The sequence below is a fragment of the Chrysemys picta genome, chromosome 1 (assembly GCF_011386835.1).
Source record: "Chrysemys picta bellii isolate R12L10 chromosome 1, ASM1138683v2, whole genome shotgun sequence".
In the NCBI taxonomy this organism is placed as follows: Eukaryota; Metazoa; Chordata; order Testudines; family Emydidae; genus Chrysemys; species Chrysemys picta.
In genome coordinates this window covers 99463695-99479829 of record NC_088791.1, presented here as the reverse complement: position 1 = coordinate 99479829, position 16135 = coordinate 99463695, and the positions used below count along the sequence as shown (strand labels likewise).

Below are 16135 nucleotides of genomic sequence, written 5' to 3'. Positions count from 1 at the left end.
ATCAGGGTCACTCACAGCCAGCCTTCCAGCATGCAAGGCCCACCCTATGTGTCTGTGTGTAACTGCAGCCTGCAAGTGACACTTAGGGTCACCCTGCAGTATAACCAAGACCAGTGAGAGCCAGTGTGTAACCCAACACACCCCCGGTCTCAGGTTTCTCCCCAGAAATATGTCCTGTACTGCACAGCCCGCTCCTAGATATTATGTAGTATTTTAAATCTGTTATTCTTTAAAGGGAATAATATGCCATCTTATTATCTCAGTTATTCAGACACTTCAATTTAAACATACTGGATTAGATAAAATTGTAAAAAGTTTTATTAACTACAAAGATTTTAAGCGAGTATGAGTAATGAGGCATAAGTCAGAAATAGTTATAAGAAAAATAAACATAAGATGTTTAGTAATACCTAACTTCACAAACTACAACAGATTCAAGCACAGATTCACCACATGCTTTCAGCCATCATATTGACCAAACCCTGTAGGTCAGGACCCCACGCCGCACTCTAGAGTCCAACAAATGCTTCCTTTTTTTGCTTCAGATGCACTGAATGGAATGGGCAGGGAGAGAGAGTGGGGGCCTTGGGGCATTTGTCCCTCCTTTTTATAGTTTGTCCCTCTCTTGAAAAACATTTCCAGCTGGTCACTAGGAGACAGAGTCTATGTGGAAGGATGTTCCCTGCTGGGTTTTTCTCACCTGTTTGAGCTTTCTTTGCTTCCCTTCCTGCTGGATGACTCTGTTTACTGCCTAAATACAAAATAAGGCAAAGCCCACATTCCTTTGTTTAGGACAGACCAGTCTACCAGCCTCAGTTTGGACAGGGCTGTGGAGTTTGGAACATGTGTTAATAACATCATACAGGCAAATCTTATAACATTACATACAATGTTGCTACGCATACTTTATCAGGATTATACTGACTAGCAAATTATGAATTTTGAAATACCTTACAAGACATGCCTTGTAACACATTTTGTACATGTGTAGGATGTGAACATAGCTATATTGTCACCCATATAGAGTTAGTCATACTACAGTAATGGATGGCTATCTGGGGCCCAGATCCTCAAAGGCATTTAGGCTCTTAATTTCCATTGAAATCAACAGAAATTAGGAGCCCAAATACCTTTTGAGGATCTGGGCTTGAGTGCTTTACAATTAATGGATTTTATTCTCTCATACGCTCCCCTTTGTCTATAAGTGACGTACATTTTTTACAGCTGCTGCCTATGTTGGCTTTGTAATGCTATAGCAATTGAACTGAATTCTATTTCTCCTTTGCACATTGTCCAAAATATTGTTATACACATTCCAATTGCAGGACAGTATTCTTTTTCATATGTATGCAAACTCAGCACCTCAACTAATTTCCCAGGTTGGATGATAGAAGCTAGCCAGTATAATCTTACTGGTGATGGTGCATGAGTGGGAAGGAACACTCCTTGATTTCTAATCTCAGAATGGATTTGTAACTCCTAGCACCAAACTCTGAAAGAAAAGAGACTGAAAAGATTGCAGCTGTCTATTTGTGAGAGATGACGTGTGTGTGTGTGTGTATGTATGTACAATAACAAATGGTGTAGAGCAGGTAAATTGGGTATGCCAATTCATCCTCATGCTACATGAGCCAGGGGATTCTCAGTGAACCCAGTTGAGGAACTTGTTACCACAAGCTAGTCTTGAGAGCTAAAATTCTAGTTGGATTCAAAAAAAGGATCACAAACTTCTATGGATAACAAGCCAGAGTTAGCATAGAGAGGATTTTAAAACCAACCAACAAAAAACCCAAACAGTTGGTCGGGATTAAAACCTAGAGCTGTTCAAAAAAATTCTGAGAAAATATTTTGTCAGAATTTGCTGATTTGTCAAAATCTGAAACATCCCTGAAAATTCCAACAGAACTCAGGTACGTTTCAAAACCTAGGAGGCATTGTTTCTATTAGGATTCTTTCATGCAGCCTGCCCATCTGGCTCCTCAGCAGAGCTGCAGGTGGTTTGCCTCAGAGAGGGCTTTCAGGATCCATGGTTTCAGGGCAACCTGCCTTTGGTTGGGGCTCCATTCCCTTTTGTGGAGAACTGTTGGGATCCTAATCTGAATGAAACCAAATTTTGAAATAAAATCCTCCATGAAAGAGAACTACCTTTCTCCACACAGCTGTAATAAATCCCTCATGCTTCAGGGCATAAACCAGCTCTGAGATATATTGAGGAAAATCTTACTTTGTAGGTAGGTTACTCTATAACTACTGTGTGAACAATATTTTGGGGGAGGGGGCAGCATCTTCACCTGAAGCATCTGGTGTTAGTCAGATACAGTGCACAGAAGTTCCAAACTAACAAAACCAAAATATCTTGAGTTTGTTTGAATCAGGAATTAACATCACTGGTGGTGGAGTAAGTTCACAGCTAAAAGCTGCTTTTAATTTACTGGCCTGTTTCTTGCAGCTTATCTTCAGGCATTAATATTATCCTCTACATATTTCTTCAATAATGCACAGCATAGGGTTTTCTGGGGACTGCATATCTTATTTTAGAACCCTATGCTAGGCATGCAACCTCCCTTTGGAAGATGCATTAGTGATCTCTATTTTGACAAACTTGAGTATACATTATTGGTCCTTTATTTCACTTTTATGTACATAGAGAGAATGTTATGGACAACAGCTATTGTTTTTGAACTTCTTCCTGAAGCCACCAAAACCCAGCAATCCTTGCCCTTTTGCTCACAACTGCCAGAGTGCTAAAAATAATTTTTAAAAAGCCATCAAAGAGAGAGACTCCATGGAAAGAATCTGAACAGCAAATCAATACATGGTTCATTTAAACAGATGCTAAAGTCCAGCTGTGTCACCCTGCCTGCATCTGGTTTTACTTTCCATTCAATCTTGGGTTTCTCTTGCCCACACCTTTTCGGGGGGAGGTGAAGGCAGAGAAGAACACTGTTTGGTGATCAGCATGGATAAAAAAAAATGTTTTAATTTAAAAAAGATATAATGTAAATTACATTTTTGTCTTTAAAGATAAACCAATTTCAAATTAAATTTGAAATTATGACAACCTATGTTGAGACCTAAACTTGATATAATCTAATAAAATAATTTAAGATACATCTAAAAAAATATTAAACGGTACTTGTTTGTGGTCCAAGTTTTAAAGAAAGTCAAGCCACTGAACTGGTGACTAAGCACCAGGAACTAGAGTTGTTGAAGTGTTAAACCAGCTTTTAACAGCAGTAGCCTCTTCTGCAGGTGCAGAGAGAATCTTTTCTTCATTTCAGTGTAGTCAACTAGTTCAGTTCAATCACTAGTTCATTCAAAGTTGAGAAACTGATTGGGAGTTGATAAAGCAGGAAAACTCATTTTCCTCTCCCAATCTGTGAATAAAAACTAGGTGAGGGAGGATGAGGTCTGTCCTAAAATCTTGAAGGATAATGGTACCAAAACAATCACTTCAAATCACCAATGACAAACAATACTTCCTTTGTTTAAAAAATCAGTTTTAAATGCAAAACATGTTTATCAAAACATTTGGCTTTTGTTTCCAGAACACTGAAGGTAGTTTTATTTAGCTAATGCATTTTTAAAAGCTGTTTTACTCATTTTTAATTTAATTCCAATTTTCATCCAAATAGAGCTTGACACAAATCACAAGTAAAAAATTAACCATCTAGTAAACAAGAAATGAATTGTTCATCATTTTCTAATGTAAAAAATGTAAAAATTAAGAATCTGAATAAATGTATATTAAGCTATATAATTGTTTAAATAAATGTATAGATATAGTGTATTGGCCTGGTTACCAAAAAGAATGCTTAAATTTTGTGTAAAGGGTAAATTTAGTTAAAAACTGTTGATTTTCAGGGATTACCAGCCAGTGCGAACCAGCTTTTCTTGAAGAAAATAACAAAAAGTATAAATACAAATCAAGATTTAAAGTTATTATTTAAATCAAGGTTTCCTGCTTCTGAATTAAATCAAGCCACGCTATCGGTGAGGGGCTCTTCTTTCCCTTTTAAATGTTTTTGTTTATATTGTAGGTTGGGTGTAGGGCTTAGATGTCTTTGACTCACAGTCCTTTTAGAAATGTTTATTATAAAGCAGCATCCACCACTTGTAAAACCAATTAGCAACATATCAGGTTTTAAAGAGAAATAACCCTGGCCCAAACTCACTGTTGGTATAAGTGAGCATAATACCATTGATTTACGCAGCCTTCAGAATTATAATAGTAACAAAACCATTCACTGCAAACTCCACAACCTGCTTGGCCTTGTATCTTTAACTATCCAACTTGGTCATCATCTATATGAGAAAAAATCAGCATGCAGTAATGATACTATCTTATTTAAGTTTAAACTCTATTCAAGGATGTTTAAAACTGGGATGTGTTTTAAGGGTTAGAGCTGGAGTGAGGACTCCCCGGGTCTGTTCTTGGCTCTGCCTCTGATTCATTGACTGATATGGTACAAATTACTTAGCCATTTTCTTCTGCAATTTACCCATCTGTAAAAGGAATAAAATACATGCCTACCTGACAGTGGAATCCCATCTCAAAAAAATCTGCTGATTTTTATACCATGTTTAATTTATGTGTGGAACTCACTGCCAACAACATATCACTGACGCCAAGCACTTAGGATTCAAAGGATGATTGCACTTTTATGTGGATAAGAACATTCGTAATTATATAAGGTAGGATAAAAGTTTTAGGACATCCACCATCACCCTTTAGAGCATAAGCCAACCACTAAGGTTAAGAAGAAACTCTTCCCACTTGGCAGGATATTACATAATTTTCCATTGTGCTATTCCTTGCGCTCTCTTCTGACCATCTGGTACTGGCCATTTATGTGCACCAGACATGATACCAGAATAATGGAACAATAGGCTGGAATGGTATGGCAATTCCTATATTCCTTATTTAATTGTTTGCACAGTACATAGATATCCTTGGGTGCTACAGTCACACTTATTGAAGTATGACTTCCTTTTTATTACAAAAAGTACAGTGATTTGTTTAAAGAATGTTTCCAGTGTGACCTTTACTTTTAAATGGTGCCTAAAAATCATTATACACAACTTTTAAGAAAATCAACACAGGGACTTTTACTGTGTATATTGATGCTTCTAGTGAGCTGTCATTTTAGTCAACTGGAAAGTCCCCCTCCCACAGAAAGATAGGAAAGTGATTGTTTGTGTATTCTCCTGAGGTTCCCTGTTGACAATCCCAAGACTCCACATGTATGGCTGCTCAGATTCCACCCCCCTCTCCCAATTTCAGATGTTGAATCAATAGGAGGCCTTGTAACTCCAAAGCTAAGGAGTCCCATGGAGTTTCAATTCCTGACAATAAGTGCCACTTGAGGAAAGTTTTCTGCAGTGTTGTGGATGGTTTTGTGGTTCAGGCATCAGAGTAGGATTCAGGAGATATGACCTTGAGCAAATCAACTTTCTTTACTTGTTCCCCATTTGCAAAATGGAGATTATAGTAATTTGCTGCCTCACCAGAGTATTGTGTATATAAATTTGTTAACATCTGTGAGATATAAAATGTCACTTTTTGAGCATAGTGCATACAAGGCAAACAGCATTAAGACTGGAAAAAATATCATAATGACTGTTACGTACTGACAGTCTCTGTGGCTTTGCAGAGTGTAAACTGACAACCTAGAAGGTAATGAGACTGCAGTAGCACTTTCAAACTGTCCTCTGCAGAAAGTTAAAATCAAAGAGTTGGTTGCTGATCTGCAGCTGGTTTGTCTATTATCTGTGAGTCTATTTTAGTTCTCAACCCATGGAATCCTAACCAGCGGATACGAGAAAAAAAATATTAGTGCGGATTCCAGCTTTGGCTCACTTGTACTTCCCCACTATACAGAAAATGATGACATGACAGCGACTCTCCCATGGTGCCCTTCAAATAATAACAAAGGGACTTGTCCTATACAATACTGTCACATACTTATGCAGGGATATGAGCTGCTGGCTACAGAGCTTCGTTTGTACCAGGCGTGTTCATCCGTGTGCTCTGCCCAGCAGGGCTGAACTTCATTTAAATAAAGTCTTTTATACACAGCGCCCCCTGGAGGGTGAACAGTAGAAGACAGTTTAACTTTCCATGGCACAAGTCACACTGAAATCCCACCCCAGGCTGGCTGAGGTGCGGGGGAGGGGAGGAGCTGTTCTGAGAGGGGGAACCTGCTGCCCCCCATCATGTCACATCAGGTTTAGGGCAGTTCTCCAAGCCTCTCACCAGACCCATCCCTTATGTTTAGGGGTGGGGGGGTGAGGCTCAGATTCGGTCTCTGGGGAGCGAGGTTTGTGCTGAGCGTTTCAGGGGGGCATTTTCGCTCCCCCAGCTTCCGAGCCCCTGGGCCAGGACCAGCAGCTCGCTCCGAGCGGGCGGGCGAGTCGTCTCCCCCCCTCCCGCGGGCTCTTTAAAAGAAGCGGAACGGTCCCGCGGCGCCTCTGTTATAGTGGGGGCAGATTTCATCAACCGCACGGCGGGTCCATCGCGCGGAGCGTCCGCCGGCTGCCGAATCCCTCCCGGCTCGTGTCTCCGCCGCGCTCGCCATGGACGCGTTAGCGGCCGAGCTGGGGACTCTGACCGCGGAGCAGGCGGCGGCTCCCGTGAACACGGTGGAGGTGAGCGAGTGGGGGGGGGGGATAAAGGCGCCGCAGCCTTCAGAGGAGGAGCTCGCTCCGCTATGGCAACGAGCGGCGGAGCCCCCGCGAGCTGTCTCGCCGAGGCCCCTGTTGCGCTTGCGCGGAGGCTCCTGCTTCAGCCCCAGGTCTTTCAGCAACATCTCCTGCTGCGCATGCGCGCAACCCCATGGTTCGTCTCTCTCGTGGGCTTTCCGGACTCCAGGCACGTGGGTCCCGAGTCACTTGTGGCGCATGCGCGGGATCAATCCACCCTTTCCGCGCTGGCCTGCCCCTTTCCGCAATCTCCAGGCTGGCTGCTCTGCCTGGCAGCCCCCGGGCCTGGTGCCAGTGACATGGCAGCCAGTGAGATGCTAGCAGAGCGCACGGCCTGGTGTTGCTAGGTGCTGTGCAGCCTCCCTTGCCATTGAGCCCAGCAGCTGGTAGAGGGCTCCCAGCCTTGCCCCAGGGGACCTTGGCTGCCCCAGGATATTACAAGGCCAGTGAGCGCCCCTGCTGCTCGGTGTTGGAGCGACACACTCAGCGTGGGCAAGGGCAGGGGCGTGCAGGGTCGTGTTAGCCGCCCGTGATTAGGCCGCCTAACACGATGTGAGACACGCAGGCCTTGTCTACGTGGGGCAGTTAGCAGCCTTTCTAACAGGGTGTAATTTCAGTCTCTATAACGCTTGTAGAGGGTGACACACACAGAGCCTGGCTCCTACCTACCCCTATGGAAATCTGCCTATCCAACCCTGTATCTACCTTTCACTTAGGGTGACCAGATCACCAAAGACAAATATCGGGACGCGTGGGGGGGGCGTGGCGGGGGGCGGGGCCAAAAACAAAAAACAAAAAACCTTCCTCCGCAAGTGCTGGAGGGAGGCCCGGGAGACTCAGGGGAAGCGCCGGGCCGGGGTAGTGAGAGTCCGGCCTGGCCCCGAGCAGGCAGGACTCAGTTGGGAGGTAGGGCGAGGAGGGGGGCGGCCCGCGGGGCCAGGCGGTGGCTGTTCTCACCCCCGGGCAGCGGGACTCGGGAGCAGCCGCTGCTGCAGCTCCCACTGCCGCGGGGGAGGAAGCGGCCATGGCACTCGGCGACTGCGGCTCTGGCGCCCCCGAACCCCCCGAGCCGGGGCCTGCTGCGGGGACCCAGCAGCGCGCACACTGCGCCCAGCCCCTGGCCAGCGTCTGGGCTGCTGCCCAGCTGGTGCTATCGCGCGGCGGCCCCGGAGTGGTGGCAGCAGGTCCCAGCCCCCCCGTCCCGCAGGGGAACGAACGGGGCTGGGCTGCCGATGCCTCCACCCCGGGGCCGCCGCGGGATAGCACCAGCTGGGCAGCCCAGACGTGCCTAGCCAGGGGCTGGGCCCAGCGTATGCGCTGCTGCAGGCCCCGGCTCGGGGAGTTCGGGGGCGCCAGAGCCGCCGAGCGCCATGGCCACTTCCTCCCCCGTCGCCTGGCCCCACGGGTCGCCCCCCTCCTCTTCCACCACCCAACTGAGTCCTGCCTGCACTGGGCCAGGCCGGACTGTTACTCACCCCGGCCCCGCGCTTCCCCTGCGTCTCCCGGGCCTCCCTCCAGCGCTTGTGGAGGGAGGGGGAATGGTGAGCCCGGGGAAGAGGCGGGGATTCGGGGAGGGAGCCAATCGGGGGAGGAGGGGGCGGAGTCAGGGCAGGGGGGGGGGGCGCGAGCACTTCCGGGCTCGAGGCTCGGGGCATTTCCTTGTTTGTCCGGTTGTCCCGACCGCACGTCGGTCGGGACGCGGGACAAACAAGGAAATATCGGGACGGTCCCGATAAAATCGGGACGTCTGGTCACCCTACTTTCACTGCTGCCCATCACCACAGTACTTGAGCCCCTTCCACGTACAATCAATAGCAATGTTCCTCCTGGACTTTGTGGAGTCTCTGGCACTTCTCCTTTTTCAGGGTAAAAGCACTGCATGGGTTAGGGGCTTTGTTTTTAACATTTTTAGATTTTAATTCTCCACCCCCTTTTTTTGGTAGGGGTTTAGTGGATAGAAGGGAGATGTCAGAAATTTAGCCTTTAAACCAATGACTCATTGCCGTGTTACCACCTCTGAAACATCTCCGACACTGTGCTGATAGTGACTGCATCAGTAGCTGCTACTCACACAAGGCAAAGAGCCCAGTACTGTATTCCATTGCAAAGTTAACTTATCATGTGCTCCCTTTAGGGCCTCATCCTCCAAGTGGAGTGGCCACCTTTTCAAAGTGCAAAAAGAAGACGCATGCAAGAATCCCACCCCTTCTGTGGCCCTGCCCCTGCTCTTCCTCTTCCCCCGGGGCCCTGTCCCTTGGCCAGGTTGGAAGGTGGCGCAGACTGTGCTAAGAGCCACCCAGGGATCCCTGGACTCTCCACCTACCCTGGGTGGGGGGGTCAGGGTGCCCAAGAATAGTACCTGACCTGTGTTCCCGCCCCCATGGGACGTGCCCAGGCTCTGTGGGCAGCTCTTACTATTGTCCAGCTCTGGCTTCTGACCTCAAGGGGAAGAGGAGGCGCAGGGGGCAGGGCCTTGTGGTGAGAGGAGGCTACGGCCCACCTCAGCGCCCGCGACTGCGAAGAGGCTGAGGCTGTCCCTAAGCCTCTGGCAGATGCAGAGTGGCACTGCAGGGAATTGGGGACCAAAGCTGTCCCAGAGTCATTCAGCCTGGGACCAGGACTTGAAATGTACATTTTGGGACTGTGCCATCCAGTTAGGGAAAGGTGGTCATCCTATCTGCAAGGTGTTGAGCCATCTTTAGGGTTACCATATTTTGTGCCTCCAAAAGGAGGACACTCCATGGGGCTCCGCCCCTGCCCCAACTCCGCCCCTTCCCCAAAGTCTCCGCCCCCTCCCCTGCTTCCCGCGAACATTTGATTCGTGGGAAGCCTGAAGCAGGTAAGGGGGGGTGTGGGGGGAGGAGGCGCGGCCCAGGCTGGCCCCCCCGGCGTTTCCAGCCTGGGTCGGCTCGGGCCCTGGGGTGCCGGCCCCAGGCCCAGCCCCACGGCCGACCACCCCCGGCCCGCCCAGCACTGCCGGCCCCCGGGCCCCCGGCCGAGCACCCCCGGCCCGCCCAGCACCCCCGGCGGCCCGGCGCACCCCCCGGCTGCCCAGCACCGCTGGCCCCCGGCGGCTCGGCGCACCCCCCGGCCGCCCAGCACCGCCGGCCCCGGGCCAGCCCCCGGCCCAGCGGCGCTGGATTTTCCCGGACATGTTCGGCTTTTTGGGATTTCCCCCCGGACGGGGATTTGAGTCCCAAAAAGCCGGACATGTCCGGGAAAATCCGGACGTATGGTAACCCTAGCCACCTTAGTTTTCACTGAGCTCAATGAATTGTGGGTGCCTGGTGCTTCATGGAATCAAGCCCACATATAGTACGCGCAAGAGGGTTGAGGCTGCCACTTGCACTGTATGTAGGCCCATCCTGATTTTACTTAGTTGGTCCTGTATCTTTGCAGCTGCCCTGAAACTAATTTGGGGCCAAATTTACTTGTGATGCACATAAGTTTATCCTACAGGGCAAACTGCGCAAAGTTATAACCGTTTATTGAACCCACCTTCCTCCATGCTCTTGTTTATGCATACTACTACATACCAAAATAGTTTGTTGTGATACAGCAAGATTTATTTTTAAACAGTGGTGGAAAAATTTAACTTGATTTTGCGTTCAGTTCTTCCTCCCTAGATTTGAAATGTAAACATTAAGCTGTTCCCTTTATTTTATGTTTTTTATCTTTCTCCTGTTGAAATATGAAAAACAAAGTTAGACTAAGACTGAATAAAAGTCAACTGAATTTCATGTCTTTGAAAGCAAGCGATACAAACAATAGCTGGGACTCCAATATAGGATATATCAATAACAATTTTTTGACTTACTTTTAGTTCATTTTAGAATTGCACAGACCAGTTGAATATATTATTTAATGTTCAGAATCTTAGCTGTCTCTGACTCTTTAGATATCTATAAAGTTAGACATACTGCAAGTCACGTTTGTCTGAATGTTTTGAACCTACTTTTTAACTACCGTAATACTTAAGATTACTGTACAGCTGAAAGAAGTTAGCAGGAATAAGTATTTTTTCAGTTTTGACAGTGCTTTGTGTTTGGCTGTGTGCATTAGCGTTTGTAGGATTAGGACCATAGTTTTCTCTCTCGTTGAAAACAAAACACTTAAACTTTTTTAAAGGAGTGGCTTTTTTTTCTTTTTTTTTTTAAATAAATCAGGACATAGTATTTAAGAGGTGTTTTCTCAGAAACTTGTATTTTGTTAACTTGTTTTTAAATTGAGTAATTTAACTGTATCCCTTTGTCTGTGCCTTGAATATAGTTTGTATTTCACACATAGATTACTGGATTATTTAAATTGTCATTTGCTTGTTCATATTACTAATTTTGATTGACTAGTTACAGTCTCTCTTCTCTACATTGACTTGACTTTAAATAGTCTTAATGGTAGAAGTAGGATTGCCAACTTTGTAATATATAAAAACTGGACACTCCAGCAGGAATGCAGAACCTCCCCTGAGGCCCCCCTGCCCTCCCCTTTCTCCTGAGGCCCCACCCCCCATTTGCTCCTCTTTCCCCCTCCATCCATCTCTTGCTGCATTTCCCCTTTCCCCCCCCTCCTCCCCTGCATGGGTCAGGAGGGACTCATCTGCAGAGTTGGGACTGGGAGCTGCAGCTGCCAGGCGCAGGTATAAGGAGGCTCTGACTGAGTAGGGGCTGGCGTGGGTGATGACTTGGCGCCTTCCCGCCTCCCTGCCTGCAGTAACTGGACTTTGAGTGTCTGGTCAGTAGATATGACTGGATGCCATCAGGTCGCCTTTTCAACCAGACTTTCTGGTCGAAAACTGGACACCTGGCCACCCTAGGTAGAAGAATAATGATTAGGTTTTTTACATTTTTTGTTAGGTACACTCCTGCAGCTATTTCAAATTGTGTTTTTTTGTTTTTTGTTTTTAGGAAAAATGGAGGCTTCTTCCAGCTTTTCTAAAGGTCAGTGTTGCTTTATATGTTTCACTTATACATGAATGTTCAAGCTCTTAAACTGAAAACAATTTAACTAGTGCAAGACTGATTTGCTACAGACACTGTTTTGACAAGATAAAAGATAGTCAGACTGTGTTTTAATCTTAAAACCTAATGCATTCATTTTAAAATCCTATGTCAGCATTGCACATTCTTGCAGATTCTCTAAACTTTTTATTTTCAGCCCTTGTCCTTCAGCACAACCAAAACCCTTGCGTTCTCACATTTAGTTTCCTTGCTTGTAAAAGTAGGGACTCCCAATGGTCTCTTTTTCTCCTTTCCCAACTCTAATTCATGGCTGCCCAACCTCTCACAATCCATTAATGCCTTGTATAGCCAGACCTTCCTCCAATCCTGCATGCTCCTCAGTCCATCCTCCAGAGCATGAGAAAGCTTCCCTTTCTCTGATTAACCTCAAAAGTTCTCTGTTTTGTTTCAGGCTTTTTTCTATGTTTTTTTTTATTTTATTATTCCCTACAACATTTTCCCTCTTTATCAAGTCCATTATTTTTTCTTTTTTCTGCCTTTCCTCTTTTTTTTAACCTTCTTCTATGTCTTTTCCTCTGTTATTTCCCAGACCATCTGTCCCCTTTGCATCTGGAGTTTGCATTCTCTCTACAGTCATCCAGTTCCTGCCCCCATAATATGAGAGGCAAGCCTATTACATAAATGAAAGTTTCTTGATTAATCTCAAAGGGAATAGTTTGAGGCAGTCTCTCTTTAGAGGTAGCCAATTTTTTTAGCCAGTTTGAAACAGTAGTTTATGAAATACAGGCAGTGATTTTTGGTTTGTTCTTTATTTCAGTGTTACCCAAAGAGCCAATCTAGCTCATTGGTCTAGGGTCTGTAAAACATTTACTAGGTAGATATGGTCTCTGTCCCATAGAGCATGCAATCTAAAATCCTGATCCTGCAAAGATGCATGCATGCATGACTTCACTCGTGCATGCGAGTAGCTCTGCTGAACTCAGGGACAACTCTCATAAGTGTTTAGGACCCAAATCTGCAAAGCTAACTCACAAACTGTGAGTAATAATAAGTAGGAGGGAGGATGACTGTGACAGTAACAATACCGTGCAGATGGCAATCTAAGCTGCTAATGTGCACAACTAGATGTAAACATTTAATATTAGCACTTTATAAATTCTCTATCAAACCACAGCCCCCTTTGCTCCTGTAGCATCATCACTGCAGTCCCTTCCAAAGTGACCGTGGGTGCACTGCCTATTTTTATATTCTTATTGCATTGTCTTTTTTCCTTCACTTGTATATAGACTCTCTGCAATCTAGTATTATTAATGCCCTTTTCAATATACCCCACAATTCCTGCTCCACGACAGTCCTGCTCCTCCCCCTATGTAGGGCTGTTAAACCACCAGGAGTCTCTCACTACCTCTGCTGCTGCATGGGGGCAGAATGGGTCCCTGCATGTATCCAGTGCAGAAGAACAAAGTCCAGCAGTCATTTATGTGCTTTAATGCCATTCTGGCCCAGGGCTGTGATGGTACCTTGGGCCTGCCCAATACCTAATACCCATCTCATTTACGACCCCTTCCTTACATCTCTACCAGCCGCCCCCGCAAACTACTTGCAGAGGCTTGAACTAGTGACATCATCAGAATTCCCGAGGCTGTAAGAATGTTCTTACTGGGGGAGGGCTGTTGGGCCCATGTACCTCAGTGTCTTGGTTCTGCAGGCGTGGGTGGAGGAGATGCAATTTACTGCATGCTTTACCTCAAAAGTCTACATCCTTCACTGTGTCCTTTTGTTACGTAGCATTGTGTTTGTGCCGATACCATACAATACAAATGCTGCGTATTGTGATTTTTTGTGTTGGAGTCAAATTTTTGATAAATCTCTGTTCATGTCTTCTGAAAGAAGTTTAAAAGTTAGACAAATAGTGATAGAACCACATATTTTGTAGGTTCTACATTTTCATTCATTGTTCATAGGCTGAGTTTTTGTAAAATGTTGTATATCAAAATAATTTTGTCTGGGAGTCATTTTTTGTTGTATTGCTTTCCTTAAATCCATGGGGACTACATAGAAATGTAGGGCTGAAAGGGACCTCAGTAGGTTATCTGGTCCATTTCCTTGTGCTGAGGCAGGACTAAGTATTATCTAGACCATCCCTGACAGTTGTTTTGTTTAAACTGTTCTTAAAATCCTACAATGACAGATTTCACAACCTCCCTTGTTAATTTATTCCAGTGCTTAACTGCCCTTACAGTTAGGAAGTTTTTCCTAATGTCCAAGCTAAATCTCTCTTGCTGCAATTTTAAGCCTATTACTTCTTGCCCTGTCCTCAGTGGACAAGGAGAACAACTGATCACCCTTCTCTTTATAAAAAACATTTTACATACTTTTGAAGGCTGCTCTCATGTTCCCTGTCAATCTTCTCTTCCTCTGACTAAACAAATACAATTTTTCAATCTTTTTTTTTATAGGTCATGTTTTCTAGACTTTTAGTCAGTGTGGAGCCAGCTGGGTAACTCTTGAGTTAGCTTTTGCTTTCAATTAATTTTAAAGGGAACCTTAACACATTTTCATAAAGTGAATTATATTTGTATGTTTCCATTTGTTTATATATACACCTCTACCTCGATATAACGCTGTCCTTGGGAGCCAAAAAATCTTACCGTGTTATAGGTGAAACCGCGTTATATTCAATTTGCTTTGATCCACCGGAGTGCGCAGTCCCGCCCCCCCGGAGCACTGCTTTAGCGCGTTATATCAGAATTCGTGTTATATCGGGTAGTGTTATATCGAGGTAGCAGTGTATCTAGATATAGATAGATAGTCCTAACCACTGGACAAACCTTCCCCTATGAAAGCTTCCTTTCCTTTGCAGCTTGTGGCTAATTATTTCCGTGGAGTACTGAGATCCAGTGTCCTTTAGAGATGCTATGTTTAAAAAAAATGAATAAATGCAGTGCGTTATATTTACCTTCCATTTTTTATAATACAGTACAACCTTTCTAATGCTTGCATTGATTAAACTGAATCCTGAACAACTGCAGCATTGATTTCTACATGTTGATGTGTGGTGGGTTTGGCTTCTGAACCATCAATAAGCACTGGGTGGTGTAAGTGCTGGTAGGATTATGCTTCCTGCTCGGCAAGCAGATGGGAGGCTCTGTCTGGAGTTGTTAAAGTTTCTCCTGCGGGATAGGCCTAGAAGCTACTAGTTTCATGTCTGTGTCTCCTGGTACTTGCTTATTACTAAGGATAAGATTCACAGAGGTCACAGATTCTGTGACTTTCCATGATTTCCGTGACTACTTCTGGGGCAGGGCTGGAACAGCTGTCAGCCCCAGGGCCACCGGAGCAGCAGCCCCAGGCCTGAAGCAGCGGCTGGGGTTGGGTGAGCACCCTGGGGCTGGAGCAATGGCAGTCACCCTTTCCCGCAGGAGCAGCAGTGGGACTGGAGCAGCTGCCGGCAGTCAGCCTGGGTGCCACCAGAACAGAAGCCATGGGCGACAGCCAGCCCTGGGGTGGGCCAAAGCAGGCGCTGTCAAAGTAGCAGCCGCTACCGGGGGGGCTGAAGCAGCTGCAAGCGATAGTGCTCTATTTGTTTCCCCCTCAGCCCCAGGGGATTTTTAGTAAAAGTCGGGGACAGGTTGCAGGCTTCTGTGAATTTTTGTTTATTGCCCACGACCTGTCCCTGACTTTTGCTCAAAATACCCGCGACAGAATCATTCCTCCCCCAACTCTAGTGTCTCTGGGGCAGGTTGTCTGAGGCTTTTTTTCCCTCATTCAGTCTCTCACATCTTGCTGGACCTCTCCCTCTTTCTCTCCCCTGTAACCTGAGTCTGCTCCTTGACCTTTTCCTTTAATCCCACACAGTTCTTCTGTCTTCACATCTGACAAATGGTTAATATCCCAGGCATCTGCCATAATGGCAAAGTGGCAAAAAATGTTAATTCACAATGGTTTTCCCCATTAATCATGCAAACTTATGAGGTTGTTATATGCTCAGTTTGTGCTATAAAACTAGTACATTTCAGTTGAGGCTTTGTTGAAATCTGTGGAGTTATGCTGCCGTAAACCTGGAGACGTAGTGTAGAATCAGGCTGGTCACCCTGTGGGTTTTCAGAAACTCCTCAGCTAAAAAACCTTAAAGTTGATCCAGAAACTATTATAAGTAAAATGAATTCCTACATATTAATTTCTGCATTGCTTTTGTGACCAATTTTCCTGAGGCTAATTCTGCTGTATATGTATTGTTTTATTTTAGGTGAAAGGACTTGTGAAGCAGCACATAGACTCATTCAACTATTTCATCAATGTAGAGGTATGCTTCCTTGCTGGGAAGGGAATAGGCCTAAATTTACAAAAGTCACGTGACTCAAGTCTTTTTTTTTCTTTTTTGCAGATAAAGAAAATCATGAAAGCCAATGAAAAAGTCACAAGTGATGCTGACCCAATGTGGTATTTGAAGTAAGCATAAGGTTGATTTCTGT

General features: G+C 45.5%; 1 protein-coding gene across 3 annotated transcripts in view; it reads left to right on the top strand.

The window, feature by feature from the left end:
* Window positions 1-6101: 6101 nt before the first annotated feature.
* The window catches only part of POLR3B (RNA polymerase III subunit B), a 126778-nt gene continuing 116744 nt past the window's right edge, over window positions 6102-16135 (top strand). The window contains exons 1-4 of one of the 3 annotated variants that reach the window (XM_005300791.5): window positions 6102-6648; window positions 11607-11639; window positions 15910-15966; window positions 16048-16112. In XM_005300791.5, coding sequence (XP_005300848.1) covers window positions 6577-6648; window positions 11607-11639; window positions 15910-15966; window positions 16048-16112 — 227 coding nt within the window. In that variant the 5' untranslated portion in view covers window positions 6102-6576. The remainder of the gene's footprint in view (window positions 6649-11606; window positions 11640-15909; window positions 15967-16047; window positions 16113-16135) is intronic. The other 2 variants (XM_042843615.2, XM_065581755.1) reach the window with 2 other exon arrangements.